At 38.4% G+C, this 26,141-nt stretch overlaps 1 protein-coding gene across 1 annotated transcript in view; it reads left to right on the top strand.

Moving 5' to 3' along the window:
- HMCN1 (hemicentin 1) overlaps nt 1-26,141 on the top strand; it is a gene marked incomplete at its 3' end in the record, with an annotated part of 535,761 nt that overhangs the window by 196,653 nt on the left and 312,967 nt on the right. Inside the window, 5 exon segments of the mRNA XM_083360257.1 lie at nt 20,278-20,419; nt 22,439-22,566; nt 23,377-23,490; nt 23,994-24,152; nt 25,625-25,819. Of these exon segments, the coding sequence (XP_083216383.1) occupies nt 20,278-20,419; nt 22,439-22,566; nt 23,377-23,490; nt 23,994-24,152; nt 25,625-25,819 (738 nt within the window).

Raw genomic sequence — 26,141 nt, 5'->3', positions numbered from 1 at the left:
TTATGAATATGCATAAGGGTACTCCCATTGAAATGGTTTGGGATGCAAGTAAAGCTTATATGAGAGGAGTGCTAATATATTTAAATAATAAACATAGATATAGATTGGAATATAAGCGAAAAGAAATAGAGGAGGAAATAAAGTTGAAAGAGAAAGCTCTTATTCTGAACCCATCTGATAAGACATTGAAAGAAGTAATTAACTTGCTAAGAGGACAGTTACGATATACCAAACATAATACTTTTAATAATGCTAATGAGCCGGTAGGTGGTTAGCTTATTTATTAAGGAAAAAAACAAAGATCACGTAATATTGATAAGATAGAATATAAGGGTAAAGAGGTGTTTCAGCAAAATCTTATTAAAAAAGCTTTTGTTGAATTTTATTCTAAATTATATGCTAGGGATATAAAGCAAGGTTTAGATATGGATAGTTACTTACAGGATGTGAATATCCCAATACTTACACAAGAGCAATGGGAAGGGATGAATCAATTGATAACTGCTGAAGAAATTATTTTAGCAATTAAACAATTAAAAGTGGGTAAGGCACCCAGTACAGATGGTTTATCAGCTATTTATTATAAAAATTTACAATCAGAAATGGTGGAGCCTTTAAAAGAATTATTTAGAACAATTCAATCTGGAGGAGAAGTGCCTCCATCGTGGAAAACAGCATTTATAGCTTTGATCCTGAAGGAAGATCAAGATCTTGTTCAACTTAAAAATTATAGGCCTATATCACTTTTAAATAATGATTATAAAATATTTGCAAAGATTTTAGCAAATAGATTAATGAAGGTTATGCAGCAAATGATTCATAGTGATCAAACAGGATTTATAAGTGGTAGACAAATGAAAAATAATGTGAGACATATTGTAAATTTATTAGAATTTTTGCAAAGAAATAATCAAGTCCCCGCAGCACTGATCTTTTTGGATGCCGAAAAGGCCTTTGATCAATTGAATTGGCAATTTTTATTTAAAGTTTTGATGAAGATGGAGTTTGGTGATAAGTTTTTACAACCTATTAGGGCAATATATCAAAAACAAACAGCTCAAATAATAATTAATGGTAGTTTAACAGAAGCTTGTAAAATTGAAAAGGGTACAAGACAGGGTTGCCCGCTGTCGCCATTATTGTTTGTTTTAACATTGGAAATATTGTTGATCAAGATACGTGATTCAAAGAAAATAAAGGGAATTAAAATTAAAGATCAAGATTATAGATTGAAAGCATTTGTGGATGACTTGGTAATTACATTAAGTCAACCAACTCAATCGGTTATAGATTTAATGGAAATAATTTTACAATATGGACAAGTTTCTGGATTTAAGGTAAATAGGCAAAAAACTAAAATATTGTCTTAAAATTTTAGTAAAGAACAAAAGGAAGTTTTAGGAAAACTAATGGGATTTGAAATAGTTAAGAAGATCAAATACTTGGGGGTATATCTTTCAGCTTCAAATGCGAAATTATATAAAAATAATTATGAATTGTTATGGTCAAAAATACAAAAAGAATTAGATAGTTGGAAAAAATTACAATTGTCCTTATTGGGAAGAATTGCAGCTGTGAAAATGAATGTTTTACCTAAATTCTTATTCTTGTTTCAAATGATACCTATACTTAAAAAAGATTCAAATTTGGAGGAATGGCAGAGAGGTATTAATAAATTTATTTGGGCAGGGAAGAGACCGAGAATTAAACTTAAGATAATGCAAGATGTACGTGAAAGAGGTGGTCTTAAAATGCCCAATTTTAAATTATACTATGAGGCTGCGGCACTATCATCAATTAGTAATTGGTTTAATTTAACACAAGGGAGATTACTGAATATTGAAGGATATGTTATATGGTTGGCATGCTTATTTATTGTATGACAAAAAAGTGGATAATGTTTTTAAGACACATATATTAAGATATGCCCTGTTGCGAGTTTGGGAAAAATATCATTATAAGTTGAATTTTAAAATTCCAATTTGGGCAATACCTAAACATGCGATAGAAAATATAAATGTGGGATTTAAGCATGATGTGATTACATATAAAGAAATTCTTAGATTGGAAAGAAATGTATGGCAATTAAAGCTATTTAATATTTTAAAAGAAGAAAAGATAGTACAAACTTGGTTTCAGTATGGGCAGTTACAAGCTAGATGGAAAGAAGATCAGAAAATTGGTATTTCCATAGTAGATGAAAATTTGGTTAAACAAATTAGAGATCAAAGTCCTGCACATATAAGAAGGATATATAATGCATTGATAGAAATAGATTCAGAAACGGAACTTGTTAAAGATTGTATGATAAAATGGGCCAAGAATATTCAAGAACCAATAACGATGGATACTTGGGAAACAATCTGGGTCAGAAATGTAAAATTTACATAGGCACAAAATTTAAGAGAGAATTTTTATAAGATGTTTTATAGATGGCATTTAGATCCTAAGAAATTGGCATGTATGTATCCAAATTATCAGCCTAAATGCTGGAGGTGTGGTTGTGATGAGGCAACGTATTATCATATATGGTGGACTTGTAAAAAAGTTAAAGCTTATTAGATTAAAATTTGGTGGAATATGCAGAAGATATTTAAGAAAAAGATAAAGTTTTCTCCACAATTATTTTTGCTGGGTATTACTATAGACTGTACTGCTACAGAAAGGAAATTGATGTTGTATTTAATAACGGCAGCAAGACTTTTGGTAGCGCAATATTGGAAGAAGGAGGATTTGCCTACTATAGAAGAATGGACTTTAAAAGTTTCAAACTTGGCAGAAATGGCAAAAATTTCACATATTTGAAAGACCATTTGCAGCAAAGATATATCTTGGAATGGAGAAGATGGATTGATTATATTCAGAATAAATATGGGACCAAAAAGTTTCATTTAGCATTTGAATAAGTATTAGATTTGTAAGATTTATTATTATTTAGTTACTTTTAAGGAGAGTTAAAGTTCGATAGGATTTAAAGTGTTATTATAGTTAGTTAGCATATTACTGTATAGTTTAAGATTGTTAGGGTTAATACCCTGTATTACGTTCTGGGAAGTTGGGGGGGAGGGGGAGGGAGGGGAAATTGGGTGGGGGTGGGGGAGGGGTGGGTCTTATGTTTATAATGTATCTGTAAAACCTTTTAATAAAAAATAGATATGTTTTAGGAACAACTTAGTCAGGCTTTGAGCCGATGGAAGTCCTTTGCAGGTGATAAAGTGAGCCTGTTTTAAAAATAGGTCTATCACAGTCCAAATCACAGTATTTCCTCTACTGTCGGGTAGGTCTACTATAAAGTCCATAGCTATTTCTTCCCATGGTTGAGAAGGTTTGGCTACCAGTTGCAGTAACCCAGGGGTCTTTCCCAGGATTCTTTTCATGGTGGCACATACAGTACAGCTCTTGACATAGTTTTCTACATCTCATTTTAGTCCCGGCCACCAAAATTGCCGACGAGTGAGATGTAGAGTTTTTAGATATCCGACATGTCCAGCCTGTTTGACATCATGGCTGTGTTTGAGGGCATTAAGACGAAGAGCTTCAGGCAAGTACAATTTCCTCCCCTTGTAAGCCAGACCATCCCTGCATGTTAGGGAAGTCTGATTGTCTTTAAACCATTGATCAGTGAGGAGCTCTCGCTTTATTTTCTTTACCCCGGGGTCGTCAGGATTAGGGGTCCTGCGAGGTGTGAGTTGGGCCACAGTCTGTGGACCGGGGATGATTGCCTCGTGTACTTCTTTGCGTTCGCTTTTGTACTGTGGCAATTGGGAGAGTGCATCAGCTAGGAAGTTTTTTCTTCCTGGTATTTACTTTAGAGTAAAGTTAAAAAGGTTGAAGTACTGGACCCATCATACTTGTTTTGAGGACAATTTGCGAGGAGCTTTTAGTGCCTCTAAATTTTTGTGATCTGTCCATACTTCAAAAGGCACCTTGCTTCCTTCTAAGTAGTGCTGCCAGTTTAATAGCCCCCACCTAATAGCGAAGTCCTCCTTCACCCAGACTGTCCATCTCCTTTCGCTTTCAGTAAATTTCTTAGACATGTAAGCACAAGGTTGCAGGACACCATTTTTATTCTTTTGCAATAACACCGCTCCGACTGTCACGTCGCTGGCGTCTGCCTGAATTATGAAGGGCTTCTCTGGGCAAGGATGCTTTAGAACTGGTTCAGCCGCAAATATTCTTTTTAAATTCTCAAAAGCTTTCTGACAACTCATAGTCCATGCTAGAGGATGGCCAGGTCGTGGTTCCCCCCCCCCTTGCCTGTTTTGAGTAGTTCTGTAAGAGGTAGAACAATCTCAGCAAAAGAGGGAATAAATTGATGGTAGAAGTTGGCAAACCCTAGGAAGCTCTGGAGCTGTTTGCGGATTTTGGGGGGCTGCCATTCAATTATAGTTTTTACTTTGGCTGGGTCCATTTCGATACCCTCATTGGAGATTCTATAGCCAAGATAATCTAATTGGGTTTGGTGAAATTCACATTTCGATAATTTGACATAAAGTTTGGCATTCAGTAGTTTCTTTAACGCTTCTCTGACCAGTTTTATGTGGTTGGTCATATTCGTGCTGTATATCAAGATGTCATCAAGGTATACTAGGACCCCTTTGTATAGGTGTTCATGTAGGACCTTATTGATCAACTGCATAAATATAGCTGGGGGGCCCTGCAGTCCAAATGGCATGACTTTGAATTGGTAGCTTCCCAAGGGACAATTAAATGCAGTTTTCCACTCATCTCCTTCTTTTATTCTCTCTGGCAGTATGCCTCTCTCAGGTCTAACTTGGTGAAGACACTCCCCTTTGCCAGGTGAGTTAGTAGGTCTTTCAGGAGGGGGAGAGGGTATTTATTTTCCACACTCACAGCATTTAGGCCTTTATAGTCCACGCAGAGACATAAAGACCAATCTCTTTTCTCTTTGAACAACACAGGGGCTCCCATAGTAGACTTGGCCTGTTCGATGAATCCCCTTGCTAGGTTTGTATCCACATATCGCTGCATCTGATCCATTTCAAGGGGGGACATAGCATACATTCTTGGTCTGGGGAATTTGGCCCCTGGTAGCAGTTCAATGGAACAATCATTGGGCCGGTGAGGAGGCAAGGTATTGCATTCTTTCTCACTAAACACCTGTGTTAGGTCCTGGTACTCGCTGGGGATGAGCAGCTTGCCAGGTGGCTGTAAGGCAGCCATGTGCGCTTGCTCATTGGGTGTGCTAAAATCCCCTGTAACATCTGTTCAATCAATGGGGGATCGGGCCCTATGGGTAATCTCATTCCTTTTTCCCACCAGATAAGCAGCTTCCATTTGTCTAGCCAAGCTAGTCCTAGGATCACAGTCTCAGACATCTTTGGAGCTACTAGGAAGTGAATAAACTCCCAGTGCTCGCCTATCTCCAGGCATAAGGGCTCTGTTAATGCATGACTAAAGTCCCTCCCATTAGGAAGCCATCGGCTTCCTCGAACCTCACAGGTTTGGAGAGCAGCTTGGCCCGTATGCCCAGTCTCAAGGCACATGACGGGCTAATGATGCATCAGGAGCAGCCGGTATCAAGTAGCACTTTCAGGTCTACTTGTGCCCCTGACTTAGGGATTATGAATTTAGCAGGCAATAAAAAAGATAGGATGGGTCGACTCACAATTGGATCATTCTCCCCTTCATCGTCACTGTCAAAACCGGGTAAAGTGGGGGTGGGTCCGGTCGGTGGGCCATCATCCTCCTGGGTTGGGGATGTAACCTGTGTAACGGGCTCCTGGGTGGCCCAGTTGGACTTTTCTCTCGATGGCTGCTGTGCAGGTTTCTTCCTCATTGTTGGATCTGGTCTACTCTGATGTTGCAGGTAAGGAACTGGGCAGGTTGCTGCTTGATGTCTCTGCTGTCCACATCAAAAGCACTTGATTGGCAGACCTGTAGGTGGTCTAGGTCTTTCGGCAGTAGCAGATGTTGGGGGTTTTTGGGGTGGTGGTAGCCATCTGGATCCTGGTTTTGGTGCAGTTTCAGGTCGGGGAGGCTTTTTATAGCGGGCGAGCTGGACATCTAATTTCACCACTGCCTGGTACCATTCATGCAGCTGGTCGGGTACAGCTCAGTAGATACATGCCTGAGAGAGGTGGTCGTCTAACCCTTCTCTAAAAAGATGAATCATTGATTGCTCAGGCCATCTCTCTATCTGACCTGCCATCTTTTGAAACTCCCGCACGTACTCTAGGGCAGGCCGGACAGCTTGCTTTATCTTATGGATTTGTTCTGCTTTGAGGGCAATGGATGGGTCCTCAAATCTTTCCCTCAGCCCCAGGAGGAAAAGGTGGGGGTCCTCCAATTCAGGGGCCTGCTCGTTATATAAATTTGTTCAACCATTCAGATGCTTCTTCCTCTAGGTTGGATGCAATCATATCGACCATCGCATCTGGGTCCAGGTAAGAGTGACCCCAGCGATTCAAGTGAGAGCGTATTTGGTTGAGGAAAAAATCAGTTTCTCTGGGTCCCCATCGAAGGTTGTTTTGAAGGGTGGGCTCATCATTGCTTGCTGGGGGCCCCATTGCTGCTGGCCCCACCCTAGTTGTTGGATCAACTGTTGCTGGGGGTCCCACTGCTGCTGGCCCCTTCCTGGTTGTTGATTCACTTGCTGCCAGGGCCCCCACTGCTGTTGATGTGTCTCCAGTGGCTGCTGGCCCCACTCTGGTTGCTGATTTAATGGCTGCCAGGGCCCCCCTGCTGCTGGCCCCTCTGGCCCTGCTGTATGTTCAGGGGTTGCACATCTGGGTCCTGCTGCTGCCAACCTTGCTGTTGTCCTCCCACCAGCTCCTGATCTCCAGGCTTCTGCACCACCCCCAGCTGTTGCAAGGCTTCTATTAGCTGGGGCAAGCTCAGAGCTTGTTGGCCTTTCACTTGTGGGGGCTCCCCAAACTCCCATTGCTGCAGAGGCCCCAGGCTGGGGTCCTCTGTCTCTATGGATCTGGAGGGCTTGGCAGGGAACTCCTGGGTCTGGCAAGTAGTCTGATCTGCAGACAGGATTTTCCACTCACCCGAGTATTCAATCTCAGCTGGCCTGGCTGCTCCGAAGCTCCTGGAGTCTCTGCTGGGCTTAATCCACTCTCCTGGTTGTTTGGGTCTAGCTCCCAGCTGGGGGGGGATTGCTGAAACTCTTTCCTTACCAGCTTCTTCGCTGGCCCTTCCCCCACTGGGGTGGCTGCTGGTGCCGGGGAGCTGGCTTCAGGCAATTTTATTCCCTCCATTATGGGATCTTCCCCAACTCTTTGCCAGACTGCCTCTGAAGCTTGGAGACAGCTTAGTTTAAAAAGTAGTGTAGATTCCAGCTTGATGTCAAGTTTCCGACGTATGGGCTTTTCAAGTGACTCTGAGGCATTGTTTACCTTAAAAGTCCTTTATTAGCCTAATACACTGCAAATGCTTGCTCGAAAGAAGCTGGAATCTGAAATCTCCTTGCACAATATATTAAAACACAATTCTCCACCTTTCTAATTTTGTCATTAATCATATTCTCCAATTAATTTAAAGAATCAGTTTTCCTTCCGTTAGAAGAACCGCCAAAGTCTTATCTTCTTTAGAGACACAAATGGCCTTGAAAGTGCATTCCTACTCTTCCCTCCCCTCAATTTTTAAACTAAAACAATACACAAGTCTTAAAGCAAAACACAAGTTTAACATATGAAATAGCTACTTCTTCATCTTTTGTCAAGCAATAACATTTGATGTTAGCAGCGTTGACAGCTTGGCAATCGATTCATATTTATGATGGTCACATTGTTATAGGGTCATGTGATTGCCTTTTGCAACCTTCTGACAAGCAGTTAGTGGGAAAACCAGATTCACTTAACAATCATGTTACTAATTTAATTTCTCTCCCCCCCCTTCTCCCCTCCCTCTTTCTTTCTTTCTCCTCTCCCTCTCTCTCTCTCTCTCCCTTTCTCTCCCTCTCCCTCTTTCTCTCCCTTTCTCTATTTTTCTCTCTCTCCCTCTCTCTATTTCTCCCTCTTTCTCTCTTCCTCTATTTCCCTCCCTCTTTCTATCTCCTTGTCTCTCTCATCCTCTTTCTCTCTCTCTTCCTCTTTCTTTCTCTCCCTCTCTTTTGCTCCCTCCCCATTTCTTTCTCCTTCTCTCTCTCCCTCTTTTTCTCCTTCTCTCTATTTCTTTCCCTTTTTCTCCCTCTCTCTATTTCTCTCTCTTTCTCTCCCTCTTTCTATTTCTCTCTCCCCCTCCCTCTCCCATTGTCCCTTCCTTCTTTCCTTCCTTCCCTCCCTCTTTGTCCTTTCTTCCTTCCCTCCCTCCCATTGTCATTTCTTTCCTTCCTTCCTTCCAAATCCATTTTTGCCAAGAAACCTGACACCCACTTAACTCTTTATGAAGCACTGGGGGAAAGTTGGGGAAGATCTATTAATGATACTTGGAGGTTGCTAGCTCATTTAATAAGCTTTATTCCAGCAACAGAAACACCTCATATTTGCTCAGAGTCAATCCACACACACCAACATGCTGCTGTGGACCGCGGGGCAGGAAGACGCCCTTCACATGGGAGGGATGGAAGATGCACCAAAGTGCCCTTCGCCTCACTTGCCTTCTGCAGACGTGGCCAGAGTCCCGGGTGGGAGGGAATCTGGCACTCAGGGAAGTGCACGCTAGCAACTCACAACCAGCTGCTCTTGAGGGACAGAGGCACAAAGCCGGCCAGACAGGGCTCGGAGTGGTTGACCATCCCGGACTACAGCTGCGCTTCCACCTTTCCCACGGTGGCCCCCACAGCGGAGCACAGCGCAGGGCACCAGCATGCCCCACTGCCACAGAAGCAGCCCACTGGAGCAGCCCCAACTCCTTCACCCCCGACAGGCCCTCATCCCAGAGCTTCCCGCTACTGGAAACCTGCAGCGGCATCATAGCAGGGCTTGCGAAAAGTGAGGTGGGTGGTGGTGGCTGCTCCCGGTGCCAACTAAGGGCAAGCAGGGAAGGCCACTCCTGCATGAAAGCCAGGATTCAGCAGCCAACGAGCCGCTCACTTGGGGCTCTCCCGGGGCTGGCAGGCCGAATGGGGACCGGCCTCTCCCTCTCCATGCTAGAGCAGCACCTGCGGAGGCGGCCCTGTGGCCCGGCTTTCTCTTGCAGAAAGCAAGCTGAAACGGAGCGAGGGAGATTGCCAGGAATGCAAATCGGTCGATCTCGTGCTGCTGCAATCTTTCTTGCTCGGTTTCAGCTTGCCTTGCTGCAAGAGAAAGCAAGCTGAAACTGAGCGAGGGAGATTGCAGCACCATGAGATTCACGTTCCTGGCAATCTCCCTCGCTCTATTTCAGCTTGCTTTCTCTTGCAGCAAGGCAAGCTGAAACTGAGCAAGGGTGATTGCAGCAGTGCGAGATCGGCTGATTTGCATTCCTGGCAATCTCCCTCACTCCATTTCAGCTTTCTTTCTCTTGCAGCAAGGCAAGCTGAAACTGAGCGAGGGAGATTGCAGCAGCGCGAGATCAGTGTTTCTCAGCACACGCTGATTTGTGCTCCTGGCAATCTCCCTCACTTTCCACTTGTAGAGGTTGGGGCTGGCCATACTGACCAGCTGGTGATTCTATATGGCTGGCCCTGACCTCCGCCAATAGGCTCCAATTGGCGGAGGTCAGGGCCAGCTGTATGGAGTTGCGAACAGTGTGGGGGGGAGGGAGTCGGGCACATTTTTCCCTCCAGACCTGCGTTCTGATGGCTTCACTTGCCCTGGCGCGCATCAGGAAAACAAACTTGGGCCTCGATTCCCACCTGCTGCCACAGGATGAATCCTTGGGGAGGGTGCGTGCCGTCTGGCTGCTTTGCTTTCCCTTTTGCATTGCACATCAGTAAGAGGAGAGGGGGAAATCACTCGAGCCTTGGGAGGGAGGCAAAGTGAGGGCCAAAAGGGGTATCACAAGCTCGCAGGGGGGGAGGAAAAGAAGATGAATGCGAGTGAACGCAAACACCTACCTGCTGAGAGAGTAATGGCTCTGTCCCCTTCAGGCTCGCGCTTATTTCCTGGGGAAGGACAACATGGTTGCTGCACAATGAGTCCCAGGGGAGGGCGGGGACTCACTCTGCACCTGCGCTCTTTGCATGGCCTGGTAGGTTCTTGCAGCAGCATGTTTTCTGGCAGCAAGTAAGCTAGGAAGGAGCAGGGGGGAGGTGGGGGGAGGCAGGAGGGAGGAAGGCGACGCCACGTACCAACAGCCACGTGCTCACATACCACCAGTGGTACGCGTACCACCGGTTGAAAAGCCCTGATTTAAAGCATCTTCTAGTCTGTTTCTGGCAATGTTTAAAAAGGAATTAAAATAGCTCAGGCCACATTCCACATGGCAGATCACTTCAGAACAATTCTTTTGTTTTTATTAAAGAGTTTTACAAAAACAAAATTTTACAATATATCCCCAAATCCCTCCCACCCCAGACCCACCCACTTCCCCCCCCACTTCCCAGAGCTAAATACAGGATTATAGTTACAATAATCATATTCTAAATAAAAATTATGCATAATATACAATTAACCAAATTCATAATGCGCTTTAACTCTCTTTTAACATAACTATAAACAACGTACCAATAACAATATCCCACTAAAATCTACTCATAAGCTAAATGGAACTTTTTAGTCCCATATTTGTTTTGAATATAATTTATCCATCTCCTCCAAACTGAAATATATCTTTCCTGTGAATGATCCTTCAAATGAGCAGAAATCTTAGACATTTCTGCAAGATTCGAAACTTTAAACACCCATTCTTCTACAGTGGGCAAACTATCCTTCTTCCAATATTGTCCCACCAGTAACCGTGCTGCCGTTATCATGTTCAACATCAAGTTATTTTCTTTAACATCACAATCTACAACAATACCCAATAAAAACAATTGCGGGGAAAACTTTATTTTTCTCTTAAAAATCTTTTGAATGTTCCACCAAATTTTAATCCAAAAAGCTTTTATATTTCTACAAGTCCACTACATGTGAAAATAAGTAGCTTCTAAACTACCACACCTCCAACATTTAGACTGTAAATTAGGATACATGTTGGACAACGTCTTGGGATCCAGATGCAATTCTGTCAGATACATTGAAACAGTATATAAATCTATTTGGATTTGGTACCAGTCTTTCATTCTAGAACTACTTAGCCTATCAGATGTGTCTGTCTGCATGTATTTTTATAGCAGTGCAAGTCACCTTCAGATTTCATTGATATTTCCTGCAGTAAACTCATAAAGCATAGAGAATGATGGATATATGTAAAGTGACAGCAGGATTCTGAGCTTGTTGTGCTCATATGCTTGCTTTTCCTTAATTTTGCCACATAAAACACCTTATTAATCCATTGCAAACACAATTTCCACATGAGATCAAACTAATCCATTGTTTGCTTTAAGCATGCTTTGCGGAACATACTATATTGGTCTAGTGGAGTTAGAGAATAGTCCTAATTCATAAAGCATGGTGAATATGCCACAGCAACTAAGCCAAAATTGAACAAGTCATGCTATGGCTTAACATGATAAATAAATTCAATCCTTGTGAAACTTCATTGTTTCTTAACCCTTTTTATACCAAATGTAAACTAAAGTGTTGGAAACTGAAGTATTCTGGGTTAATTACTTATTTGTGTTTCATATGTCAACATTGGAACAAAACAGATTGACTGTTAATATTTTATATAAAAGACCAATATTTTTTAGACTTATTCATGGGTAGTACTCATTCTCTATCTATGAAATGGGGAGATTGGTGATTTTTTTCTCAGGAAATCATTATTATTTCCAAGTTGGTTTATGGATTAAGATATACTGAACAATGAAGGAGAATATTAATTGAATCAACTAATACATTAAAAAAACACTAGAATCAAACCTTCACACAAATGTTTCTGTTAGGAAAAAAAAGATTGTTTTCTGGAAATATGAAGATGAATGTTGGGACTTCCAGTAGTGTTGCCACGCTGAATGGTGGCACTTCAGAAGCCGCCCGACCTTGGGAAGCGTTAGAGCACTCAGAGACAGCAAAAATCAGCTGTCCCGTGGCACTGAAGTCTCTCCCTCGTGAGAAGAGGGAGAGACGAGCTTGTCTGGGTAGAGGTAGAGCTCCCCTTTGATTCCCTCAACCAGTTTGGGGGTTAACGGGGTGAGCTCCCTCGGAGCCCAGGCTTTCTCCGCTCCCAGGACGCTTTCGCTCCAAAAGGGAGTGGAACTAGACACGACAACTACATCTGCTGCTTAGATGGGATTGTGAGTATTTTTTCTTTAAGAAGCAGGCAGAGCGAAACAGGAGGATTTGAATTTTCAAGTTGGATTTTAACTTTAACTCAGACTCATTATCTTCTTCAAGTTTTAAGTTGATGGAAACAGAGTAAAAATGGCGCTGGAATGTTGCTTTCTTGTATGAACTGACAGTTTTGGAAAGTTGCTACTTTTTGCAACATAGCAAGAGATACAATTTGCAATTGATTTTAACCAGTACCGGATTTTGTGTATTTGAGAGCTTGCCCTTTTTTTTACTGAAGGATAAGGAACTTTGGGAGAAAAACTTTTATTTTTTCTCCCTTCCTTTTTTTTTGAACTTTGATTCTGCTGGAAGAAAGAGGAAATCAAAACCTAAGAGATGGCTGCAAGGCGTGGGGGAGGCCCTACAATTTCCAAAAGTGCAATTTCTTCACCTGTACCACAAGCTGCAGGGTAAACTACAATGAAACCTACAGCACAACCACCTTCCCCACCACCACCTGCATTCACATTGGCAGATATTCAGCAAGTTGTGATGCAATCAATGCAAGTATTACAGCAAGAAATAAAGGAAAAAAGAAAGAATTTGTTAATCAAAACAAGCAGATGAGGGAGGATATAGTGCTTGCACTTCAGGGCTTGGCTGCACATATTGAACGCCTGGATGTTCGTGTGGATTCAGTTATGGAGTATGTTGAGAATTTGGAAAATAAAATTATTAGTGCTGAACAGAAAGTAGACAGAGCAGAGATTAAAATTGACAGAACAGAAGATGAAGTCACCATTTCACAATATAGAGACATGGAGTTTGCATTGTGTATAAGAGGTTTGAAAGAGAACCCTAAAGAAGATTTGGAATGGGAAGTGGTGAAAGCAGTGGCTCCTGTATTGAAATGTAAACCTGAAGAATTAGTTAAAGAGATGGATAAGATATTTAGGGTTAATTCCTGGATTGCTAGACAGAAAAATTTACCTAGAGATGTAGTGATTTACTTCTCCAGGAGATCAATTAGAAATGCAATTATCCAATATGGGAAGGTTTCTGGATTTAAAGTTAATGCACAAAAAACTAAAATTCTGGCCAAAAATACGACAGTATCGCAAAAGGCTCTTTTAGAAGGATTAACTGGATTTGAGATTACTAAAAGGGTCAAGTATTTGGGGGTGTTTTTGTCACCCTCCAATACAAAGTTATATAAAAATAACTATGAAAAATTATGGGGAAAAATTCAAAAAGAAATGGAGAGTTGGGAAAAATTGCAATTGTCTTTGTTGGGAAGAATCGCAGCAGTGAAAATGAATGTCCTGCCTAAATTTTTATTCTTATTTCAAATGATACCGGTTCTTAAGAAAGATTCTAATTTGGAAGAATGGCAGCGGGGTATCAATAAATTTGTCTGGGCAGAGAAAAGGCCACGAGTTAAACTTAAGATTATGCAGGATACTCGTGAAAGAGGTGGTCTTAAAATGCCCAATCTTAAATTATATTATGAAGCTGCTGCGTTAGCAGGAATAAGTGATTGGATTAATTTGACACAAGAGAGATTATTAAATCTTGAGGGCCACGACTTGTTATTTGGCTGGTATGCATATTTGTTGTATGATAAGAAGGTAGATAATGTGTTTAAAGTGCATATTTTAAGACAGGCATTGTTGAGAGTTTGGAAGAAGTATAGACATAAGTTAGACTGTAAGATGCCATTGTGGGCAATTCCAAAACACACAATAGAAAACATAAATGTTGGTTTCAAATATGATGTGACCACGTATAAGGAGATTTTAAGTCTGGAAAGAAATGTCTGGTGTTTGAAGCCGTATAACCTCTTGCGAGATGAGAAGATTGTTCAAACTTGGTTTCAATATACTCAGTTACGGGCCAGGTGGAAAGAAGATCAGAAAACTGGTTTTACAATGACTGATGAAAATTTGATAAAGCAAATTAGAAATCAGGGTCCAGCACATATCAAACGGATATATCTTGCATTGATTGAAATTGACTCAGAAACAGAACTTGTTAAAGATTGTATGATAAAATGGGCCCAGAATATCCAAGAAGTTATTACAATGGACACGTGGGAAAAGATCTGGGTGAGGAATGTAAAATTTACACAAGCTCAAAATTTAAGAGAGAACTTTTATAAAATGTTTTATAGATGGCATTTAGATCCTAAAAAGCTTGCAAGTATGTATCCGAATTATCAGCCAAAATGCTGGAGGTGTGGTGGTGAAGATGCAACATATTTTCATATTTGGTGGACTTGTAAAAAGGTCAAGGCTTTTTGGATAAAAATTTGGTGGAATATGCAGAAGATCTTCAAGCGAAGGATAAAGTTTTCTCCGCAACTGTTTTTGTTGGGTATAATTACAGATGCTACGGTTGTGGACACTAAATTGATGTTGAATCTAATTACAGCAGCAAGACTTTTAATAGGTCAATATTGGAAGAAGGAGGAACTGCCGACCATAGAAGAATGGACTTTAAAGGTTTCTGACCTGGCGGAAATGGCAAAGATCTCGGCTTACTTGAAAGATCATTCGCAAGAACGATATATTATGGAGTGGAAAAAATGGATTGAATATATCCAGAACAAATATGGGACTAAAAAGTTTCATTTAGCATTTGAATAAGTCTTCCTTTCTATTTTCTTTTCTCTTTTCTTTTGTTTTCTTTTCTATATGAAATGTTAGTATTATTTGTAGTTGTCTTATCTGAGCTAGAGAGTGATAGATTTAAGAATTTATTGTTGGTAGCATATGGATGCTTATGATTGTTCTTTGTTTTTATACCCTGTACTTAGCTCTGGGAAGTCGGGGGGGAGGGGGGAAGGGGGGTAGGGGTAGGGAGGGATAGGTAGGGGAGGGGGAGGGGGGATTGTTAAAGATAAAATGTATTTTAAAACTTTTCAATAAAAAAAAAGAAATGCAATTATCCAGGCTTTTTACCGGGAAAGATTCCAAATTGCAGGCCAAGATATTATAATTTTAAAGGAGATACCCCCAAAAATTCTTAGAAAAAGGAAAGACTTCACCTTTCTGTCTGATGAGCTTAAGAAGCGACAAATTCAGTTTAGATGGGAAATACCCATTGGAATTGTGGTGAATTATGCAGGGACGAGGTATAGGCTGAACACAATTTTAAAAGCAAAAGATTTTTATACTAAGGTCCTTAAAGCAGGCTCACCACCATCTCCTCCAGTTAAAAGAACAGAAGTAAGACAGGAAGATAAACAACGGAGTGAAGGGGCAATGTCACTGCCTCTTGAGGAGATGCAGCAGGCTGAGATTATGGAGCAGAGTTTGGCGTTAAAGGAGGACCCGAAAGAACAGAGGATGACTAGGGCTGCATACAAGCATAAAGAAAAAGAGCAAAAACAGAAGCTTGTATCTGGTCTAACTATGCAAGATGCGGGTGTTTCAGAGCCTGTGGGAGGAGCACGCCCGAAGAGAGCAACAGGTGATCTTCAGGTTATGTTCCAAAGGCTCCTGGTCACCAGAGATGGTGAAGTTCCTGACATGGAATGTTAATGGCTTAAACTCACCACAGAAAAGAAAGAAAGTATTTTATTATTTGAAACAACATAAAAATGACATTGTTTGCTTACAAGAGACTCATATTGCATTAAAGGACCAAAAGTATTTGGTTAATTCCCGGTTGGGAACACATTTTGCAGCTTTTGCTCTGGACAAGAAGGCTGGAGTGGTCATTTATTTAAGAAAAGATTTATCAGCTAGATTAATTGAATCGGACAAACAAGGGAGATATGTTAGTATTGAATTGATGTTACAAGGAAAGAAAGTTCTTCTTATTGGATTATATGCTCCAAATCAACAACAGCAAACGTTTTTAAATTTTTACATCAAAGACTAATTGAATTGGATTACAAATCTGTTATTATGATGGGGGACTGGAATGGAGTTTTGGACCCATCTGAAGACAAGAAGGGATCCTTCAAAAACTTTTCTAATTCGAAATTGCCCAAAGCTTTTTTTGATTTGAAGGAGGATCTGGAATTAAGAGATGTATGGCGGGAAAGGAATATGAAAGACAGAGATTTTACTTTTTTTCCGGATAGACATAAATCTTTCTCTAGGATTGACTTTATTTTAATTACTACTGATCTTTTCTCTAGGGTTAAGAACGTTAAGATTTTTCCTAGGACATTGTCGGATCATAGTCCTGTTTGGTTGGAGTTTTTTGCTGAAGATGGTAATAGAAGATCCTGGAGATTGAATGAAAATTTATTTACAAATGACTTGTTCTTGCAGAAATGTAGAGAACATGTGAAAGAATTTTTTGTTATAAATATACATAAAGGTACATTGATGGGAATGGTTTGGGATGCTAGTAAAGCTTATATGAGAGGGGTCTTGATTTATATGAATAATGCTTATAGGCAAAACCAAATGCAAAAACGTAAAGATCTTGAGGAAGACATTAAATCTAAGGAGAAAGATTTTATTTTGAATCCATTGGATAATAATTTAAGGACCTCGATACATTTAATGAAAGAACAATTTAGTATGCTAATGGCTGACCAAGTAGCAAATAATTTGCGTTATGCTAGGCATAATACTTTTTGTAATGCTAATAAGCCTGGTAGGTGGTTGGCTTACCAATTAAGGAAGAAACAGAAATTACGTACTATAGATAAAATAGAATATAAAGGAAAAGAAGTCTATCAACAAAAGTTGATTAAGAGGAGTTTTTTAGATTTTTATTCGAAATTATATTCTAGAGAAAACATACAAGCTTTAGATATAGATAAATATTTACAGGAAGCACATTTTCCTAGACTCTCAAAAGAACAACTTGAGATGAATCGCTTAATAACATCAGAGGAAATCTCTTTAGCTATTAAACAGTTGAAAGTGGGCAAGGCCCTGGGAACAGATGGATTAACAGCAATTTATTATAAAATGTTGTTGGTTGAAATGATTGAACCTTTAAAGATCTTGTTTAATGAAATTCAGACTGGAGGAGCAGTTCCTCCATCTTGGAGGACAGCTTTTGTATCATTGATTCCAAAGGAGGATCAAGACCTTACTCAACCTAAAAATTATAGACCTATATCGCTTTTGAATACAGATTATAAGATCTTTGCTAAAGTATTGGCTAACAGATTAATGCAAGTTTTAAAGCAAATGATTTATAGTGATCAATCGGGATTTATATCTGGAAGGTATATGAAATATAATGTAAGACAAATTGTAAATTTGCTTGAATATTTGGATAAGAACAACCAAGTCCCTGCAGCATTGATATTTTTGGATGCAGAAAAAGCTTTTGATCAATTGAATTGGCAATTTTTATTGAGAGTTGTTGAGGAAATGAATTTTGGAGAAGGATTCTTACATTCTATTAAAGCTATATATCAACAACAAACTGCACAAATTATAATTAATGGGGGGTTAACAGAGACGTTTAAAATTGAAAAAGGTACAAGACAGGGATACCCCCTATCACCATTGTTGTTTGTTTTAACGTTAGAGATTTTATTAATTAAAATTTGAGAGTCCTCTATGATAAAGGGAATTAAAATAAAACAGAATGATTATAGATTGAGAGCTTTTGCTGATGACTTGGTTGTGACATTATCTCAACCAATACAATCGGTTATAGATTTGATGGAAATTATAACTCAGCATGGTAAGGTTTCTGGGTTTAAGGTAAATAGTAATAAGACCAAGATATTGTCTAAGAATATGTCTATGAGAGAAAGAGAAATGTTAATCAACAGGTTTTGAAATAGTAAAAAAGGTTAAGTATTTGGGAGTGTATATTGCAGCTTCAAATGCAAAATTATATAAGAATAACTATGAAACACTATGGTTGAAGATACAAAAGGATTTAAATAATTGGAAAAAATTACAATTATCTCTATTGGGAAGAATCGCAGCTGTTAAAATGAATATTCTGCCGAAGTTTCTCTTTTTGTTTCAAATGATACCTACTGTATATTGAAAAAGGATGCCAACCTTGATGAATGGCAGAAGGGTATTAATAAATTTATCTGGGCGGGGGGAAAAAACCAAGCGTCAGATTTAAGATTCTGCAAGATGCTAGGGAAAGAGGGGGACTCAAGGCACCTAATTTGAAATTGTATTATGATGCGGTGGTCTTGACATGGGTTAGCGATTGGCTTAATTTAACTAATAAAAGAATACTTCACCTTGAGGGTTGGGACTTGGTATATGGATGGCATGCATATTTGCTTTATGATAAAAAAGGTGGACAGGGCTTTCAAATCTCATATTCTTAGAAGTGCCTTGCTGCGTGTCTGGAAAAAGTATTATTATAAGTTGAATTATAAAATACTAATTTGGGGAATTCCTGGACACGCGATAGAAGGCATATCTATGGGAGTGAGTTTGGATATGTTTTCCTATAAGGAATTACTTAGATTGGAAGGGAATAATTGGCAACTTAAATCATTAGATGAGTTAAAACAAGAAAATATAAGTTACTCTTGGTTTCAATATACCCAATTGAAAGCTAGGTGAAAGCTGGATCAGAAGGTTGGCATCACAACTACAGATGAAAACTTAGTAAAACAAATTAGAGATTTAAATCGTGCGCATATAAAGAGGATATATAATGTTTTAATTGAATTGGATTCGGAAACGGAATTAGTTAAAGATTGTATGATAAAGTGGGCACAAAATATCCAGGAACCAATTCCATTGGATACTTGGGAGGTAATCTGGGTTAGAAATGTTAAATTTACTCAGGCTCAAAATTTAAGAGAAAATTTTTATAAAATGTTTTATAGATGTCATTTGGATCCCAAAAAGTTGTCTAACATGTATCCTAACCTACAGTCTAAATGCTGGAGATGTGGTAGTTTAGATGCCACCTATTTTCATATGTGGTGGATTTGTAGAAATATAAAAGGTTTTTGGATTAAAATTTGGTGGAACATTCAAAAGATTTTTAAGAGAAAGATAAAGTTTTCTCCACAATTGTTTTTATTGGGTATTGTTGTAGATTGTGATACTAAAGAAACCAATCTGATGTTGAATTTGATAACAGCAGCACGGTTACTGGTGGGACAATACTGGAAGAAGGATAGTTTGCCTACTATAGAAGAATGGGTACTTAAAGTATCGAATCTTGCAGAAATGTCTAAGATTTCTACTTATTTGAAGGATCATTCACAAGAAAGATATATTTCAGTTTGGAGAAGATTGATAGATTATATTCAGAACAAATATGGGACTAAAAAGTTCCATTTAGCTTATGAGTAGATTTTAGAGGGATATTGTTATTAATTTTAGTATTAGTATTGATTATATTCTTGTTTAAGTTATTATTATTAGGTTTTTAATAATTTGAATGTATCTATGTTAAAGGGGAGTTAAAGCACATTATGAATTTAGTTAATTTTATAATGGATAATTTTATTTAGAATATGATTATTATATCTATAACCCTGTATTCAGCTCTGGGAAGTGGGGGGAAGGGGTGGTTTGGGGTGGGTGGTTTTTGGGGATATGTATTGTAAAAAAAATTGTAAAACTCTTTAATAAAAAAAAAGATGAATGTTGGGAAATTGATACTCCCAGAACTTTAGTGAAAACCCTTAAAAAAAGTCATTAGGACTTTAGTGAAAATAATTCTTCCTGTAACTTATTTTCTTTTGGCTCTGGCACAAATGGATGCAGATGGAACTCTCAAGTGAATCTCAAGATGAAAAAATGTGTTGAAATACAAAATACAATATTCTTACTGTTTTGGATTAATATAGGATGAATTTTAAAAAGTCATCTTGGTATCTTCCAAGAGGGTCAGAGGTTCCTTTTAGATTGTCTAAGATACAGAAGTTATTTCTTTTTGATAGCATAGGTGAGCTTTTTTAAAAATAAGGGTAGGCAGTAGGGAATTGGCTGGATTACTGGTCTGATACAGATGCATTAATGTGATAAAACTGTTTATGGATTTCAGGTTATAACTATGGGAATTATATAAAATTTCCATGCATGCAGAAAAACGGATGCAAGGCAGAATGGCAAAGAAAATCATCAATAATCAAACTATGTTCTATTTTATTTAACAGAATCACCCAAAGTTATTGTATCACCCAAGAACCAATCATTTACTGAAGGGTCTGAAGTGTCTATCAGTTGCTCTGCAACAGGTTACCCAAAGCCCACTGTGGTGTGGACACATAATGATATCTTTCTTATGGCATCCAACAGGTATGTTCAGGGTCTTTCTCCCTCTACCCACCAGCAATGTTGCCTTTGCTGAGAAGATAAACTAATGAAACTCTCTTGACTGAAAAAAAATCAGCAATTTATGTCTATTATGAAATTTAATAAGCAGAGGTCTTTACTGTACAGTTTCAAAACTCTGCTGGCCTGCCAGAAAATACCTAGGCATTTCTAAGTGTGTGATTTTTTTAAAAGATCATGGAAGATGAAGAAACATGGGAAGGACCCATAAGCAGGAATGGCATGTAAATGGCTCCCACGTTGTTTGGCTAAAGCAGCAGACAATAAGTTACAATGGTTAATAATAATAATAATAATAATAATAATAATAATAATAATAATAATAATAATAATAATATATTATTATTATTATTGTTATTATTATTATTATATTGCTATATATTATTTATATAATAATAATAATATTTCCAGTGCCCCATTGTCATCGGGGCACTGGGAACTATGTCCAAAAACTTTGTAAAATACATCAAGAAATTGCAGCTTCCTGCAATAACTCCAGCAAAGCTACAAAAAACTGTGCTACTCACTGGTGGGACAATATTGGAAGAAGGATAGTTTGCCCACTGTAGAAGAATGGGTGTTTAAAGTTTCGAATCTTGCAGAAATGTCTAAGATTTCTGCTTATCTGAAGGATCATTCACAGGAAAGATATATTTCAGTTTGGAGGAGATGGATAAATTATATTCAAAACAAATATGGGACTAAAAAGTACCATTTAGCTTATGAGTAGATTTTAGTGGGATATTGTTATTGGTACGTTGTTTGTAGTTATGTTAAAAGAGAGTTAAAGCGCATTATGAATTTGGTTAATTGTATATTATGCATAATTTTTATTTAGAATATGATTATTGTAACTATAATCCTGTATTTAGCTCTGGGAAGTGGGGGGGAAGTGGGTGGGTTTGGGGTGGGAGGGATTTGGGGATATATTGTAAAATTTTGTTTTTGTAAAACTCTTTAATAAAAAAAACTGTGCTACTCAGAACATCTTACATTTTAAGGAAATAACTGGTTGATACCTAAGATGCTGGCAGCAACCCGTGTCAACCATTAGTGCCAGTCAATTTGAGTGTTTAGTTGACTGAGTTTCATGTTTTATGAATATAAGTTTTATATAATAATGATGATGATGATAATAATAATAATAATAATAATAATAATAATAATAATAATAATAATAATAATAATAATAATAATAATAATTGTTAATAAGTTGCAGTGGTGTTACAACAGATCTGGTCAGGAGTGGGGTGAACCAGAATGAACCCCATCAAGTGGCAATGTTAGAAGAGGAGCAAAGCATCAGAGCAGAGTACTGTAGAGGTCCTCAGTATTTTTTTAAAACTTTTCTCTCTTCAGTCTTAACCAGAATAGCCAGTGATAAGGGCATAAAGAATTGTGTCTGAAATATTTCAAGGGTCTAGGTTATGTAATTGGACTTATGCATTTATCTTTTTGTTTTGCTGTATGCCTCCTTAAGTAACACCAGCTGCCTGCAATTAGTGCAGGTTCGAGTCCCACCAGGCTCAAGGTTGACTCAGCCTTCCATCCTTCCGAGGTAGGTAAAATGAGGACCCAGATTGTTGGGGGCAATAAGCTGACTTTGTAATAATGCCGCTTGGGGGGGCAAAGCCCTAATAAGCAGGCATATACATAGAATGAAGGCTATTGCTAAGCACATTGATTTGTGCTTTAAATTGTAAGCCACCCTGAGTCTTCGGAGAAGGGCGGGATATAAATGGGATTTAAAAAAAACACACAAAAACAGTCTTGTGACCTTTTCAAACATCAACAACAGGCATTTTCTAAAAATTGCTCTGTAAATTATTTCATATAATATGAAATATTGCATATGTTCTTTATTCAGAATGGTGTTTGCAGAAATGAAAACTGTACCATTTCAAACTGTTATGGTGGTTTTATTCTTTCTTTTAAAAATAATAATAAGAGTATCAGATTGACCTACCAATTTCTTATTAACAGATACAGGTTAACTCCCGGAGGTACTTTAATGATAAAAAATGCAGTTCCCAAGGATGAAGGGGTCTATGGTTGCTTGGCTAGCAATGCAGCTGGTACAGTCAAAGAAACAGCTGTTCTCATATACATTGGCAAGTATAAGGAACAAACTAAATAAATATTTGTTGCAAATTTCAGCAGAAATTTTGTGGATGCTGGTGATTGGTGTATGATTATTTGAACATCAAGGCAGGAATATTCACTAAGATCCACAAAATAGCAGCTTAATTATTGAATAATCTGTTTATTATCAGTCTGAAAAACTAATAAATGAAAATATGACATGAAAAAAATGGATTCAAGATTTGTTTATTTTTAAGGGACCACTTTTAACTATCTACCTAAGCATTCTGAAATTATTCCACAAAGGACTAAGTCTAAGAATAGGTGATAGGATATGTAAAAAAAAAACCATGTTGTGTTACTCTACTTTCTGGTTAAACTTTTTTAATTCTAAGAAAACTGAGAGTCTGATCTGGAACCACTGTATGGTAGGTGATGATAATACAGAGACATACAATGTATGAATGAGAAAGCTTAGATTAACTTTTTCATTGGCATCAAAAAGGTTTGACTCAGGAGAGCTAGTTCCATCCTTAGTTAATGCCAGCTACTCTCAACCAAACTGGCTTCATAGGAGTGTTATGAAATATCAATTTATTTATAGCCTGCTTCCAGCTTCCTGGAAGTAAAGTAGAATATACATATGGTACCTGCAAACTGTTCATAAAAATGGAGTGCATCTCCATTAATTTCACTGTTCCAATGTATAGGTACATTTTAATAATTATACTCTGAAATAGCAATGCTAAACATTAGAAAATAGGTTGTACAGTTTAAAAAAAATGAAAAAGTGAGTCAGGCATCCACATCTGTAATGCTTCTTTTCTTGCTACTTGCAGAGTTCCCTTGGGTGACTGTAGTGCAAAATGAACTTCTGATTGCCCTTGGAGACACCTCTATAATGGAATGCAAAAGCACTGGGGTCCCACCTCCATTAATTAAATGGTTTAAAGGTACATGAACAAAACCGAAGTAATTTTAAAATGTATCTATTGTCAATGTGATGACTTCATATCTTGTTTTGTTGTTTAAATGCATTTACCTATTCCCCATAAATTAAAATTATAGTACCTATGGACAGCTTGAAACTGACATCATAAATTAGCTTACATGGGAGAGGCCTTCTCAAATGTCTGGGAAAGAGGAAGTGAGCATATATGATGGGAAGAAAAGGTTTAAAAGTTACCACTTCTACAGACTATGCATTGGCTCATGTTCAATATTTTTTCCCTCAGGCAAAGTTTAATATAAACTCCATTGTAATTTTACAGAGATAATATCACTGCATTTTATGAGTGCTTGTTTTCAACAAATTGGCAGACAGTAAAGTCTCCTTAACATTTCTAAAACAATAGAAACATTATGCTGCCTGTAAGGAAGCTACTTAATTTCCTGAGTAGGCATTTATTATTATTATTATTTAAACAAAAATTTCATAATTCTTTCCCTGGTCTAGGGGATTTAGAGCTGAGGGCAACAGAATTTCTTATTATTGACTTCTCTCGGGGTACTCTGAGAATTCAGGAAACACAAGATCTGGATGCTGGTGATTATATGTGTGTTGCTACAAATGTAGCAGGAACTGCATCTGATAAAATAACTCTGGATGTTGGCTGTAAGTATGATACTAGAACAAAGCATGCAAATTAGATATTTTGTACAAGATGTGATCCATCTATTCTATTAGTGTAACTTATTCAATGAAGGATATTACATGAATAGGGCTCACCTCAAACCCACATCTTAAGAAAGCAGAACTCTTGGAGACAGTTTTTCCAAGCAGGAACTTTTACTAAGAAATAGGAGATAGCAGGCATAATAGACAGGATCTGAGGGATTCCCTTACAGATTGATATATTTAAAGTCTTCCCAAGAAAAACCCCACCCCACAGTTCATTCGGTCAGTTCCAGATCAGCCAATCTCCAGGTGGTAAGTCCATCGTAGGAAAGGAAAGATAACATCAATCTGGTTCTGTTTGCAGCATCATTTCCACAGCGCCTCACACCTCCTTTGGAGAAATAAACCAGATCTCGGAGGGTGTATCTCTTCCCCCACCCCTTTTTCTAGTTGCCCTGTAAGGGAGGAAAGTTCAGAGAGAATGCATAGCATAGAAAACAATTTGTTACATTGTAATGGATAGCAGACAGGCGGATAAACAAAAGGGTACATTTATGGAGGAAGTGAAAACAATAAAGCCCACATGCCTGTCCCCTCTCCCCCTTGGGAATGGCAGAATCCAGGGGAAGATGAGATTTGGTTTTAGCACAAAGGAGATAGTTAGAGATGAAATATAAATGGATTCTGACAAATAGTATTTGTTGTTGTTGTTGTTGTTGTTGTTATCATATTGATTGATAGTATTTGACATTAAAGTTATCATATTATTTAATATTATTAGATATTACTAATTATTGTATTAGTATTATTTGATACTATATGAATTTACTTTGTGTAGATGGAAAGTGATTCCCCACTGCTGGGAGGGAGTGATTCCTGGTTTTCTTGCATCCTTCTGTGCTGCTTTGGAGGATTTGCTAACTTTCAGGATCATGTTTCAGAAAGAAAGTGCATGTACAAAATAAAGCACATAATATTCAGAAACCATGCAGCAAGTATGTCTGTATGGTACCGCACTTTCTCCAAATACAGTTTATAGTGGAGCAGTACACAATGTTTATATGCATGTTTGAAAGTGCATTGAATTCTTAAATGTTCTTCAAAATAATTCTGGAACCATGAAATTGAGATAATAGTATCTTCAACAAAGACAGGATGAGGCCAGAGTTCTTGGCAATGGGAAACTACTCATCTCACAACTCTAGCAGTAATGCTGAAGATCTATTCTCAAAGCATTTTAGCCAGCCCCCAAATTAAGCTAGAAGTAATCAGCTACAGACCTGCAGTCATATCATGAGAACTTGGCAGTATTGTGCCAATAAACCTAGACAAAGTCAAATAATTTATGTGAATGGTCTCTGAGTCAGTATTGAAGGTTTGGGGTCCCTTATCTGATCTTAATTAAAAAATACATTAAAACTGTATTGACAATTCTATGATTTTTGTCTTTCTCTGTATTCCTTTTATAGCTCCTCCAGTTTTCACACAAGAACCTAGTGATGTATCTATGGATATTGGCTCAAACATAACATTGGCTTGCTATGTGCAGGGTTATCCAGAACCGAAGGTGAAGTGGCAGCGGTTGGATGGCAGTCCACTTTTCTCAAGACATTTTGCAGTTAGCTCTGTCAGTCAACTCAGAACAGGATCCCTTTCTATTCACAGTATGTAGACACCATCTTATGCATTAAGAAAACCAGAATGCTTTCCTCTAGACTCAGGCATACTAACATGCTTTCCTCTGGACTCAGGGATGGAAGAGGAAACACATTACCACAGATGTTTGAATGAGCCCACAACTAGTCTTATGTGACTATTTGTGGCCTCATTCAAACATCTGTGGTAACATGCTTTTCTGTTCCATCCATGAATCTAGAAAAAAATGTGTTGGTATGAAAAGCACTCCCCTCAAAGCCTACCTCTGATAGTTACTGTTGCTGCCTACGCATACTACAATATGGTGTAGATTCAGGACAGTAATTGGTA

This window comes from Vipera ursinii (genome assembly GCF_947247035.1).
Source record: "Vipera ursinii genome assembly, chromosome: 3".
Classification (NCBI taxonomy): Eukaryota; Metazoa; Chordata; class Lepidosauria; order Squamata; family Viperidae; genus Vipera; species Vipera ursinii.
The sequence above is the reverse complement of the archived record's forward strand: the minus strand, read 5'-3'. Positions and strand labels throughout refer to the sequence as shown.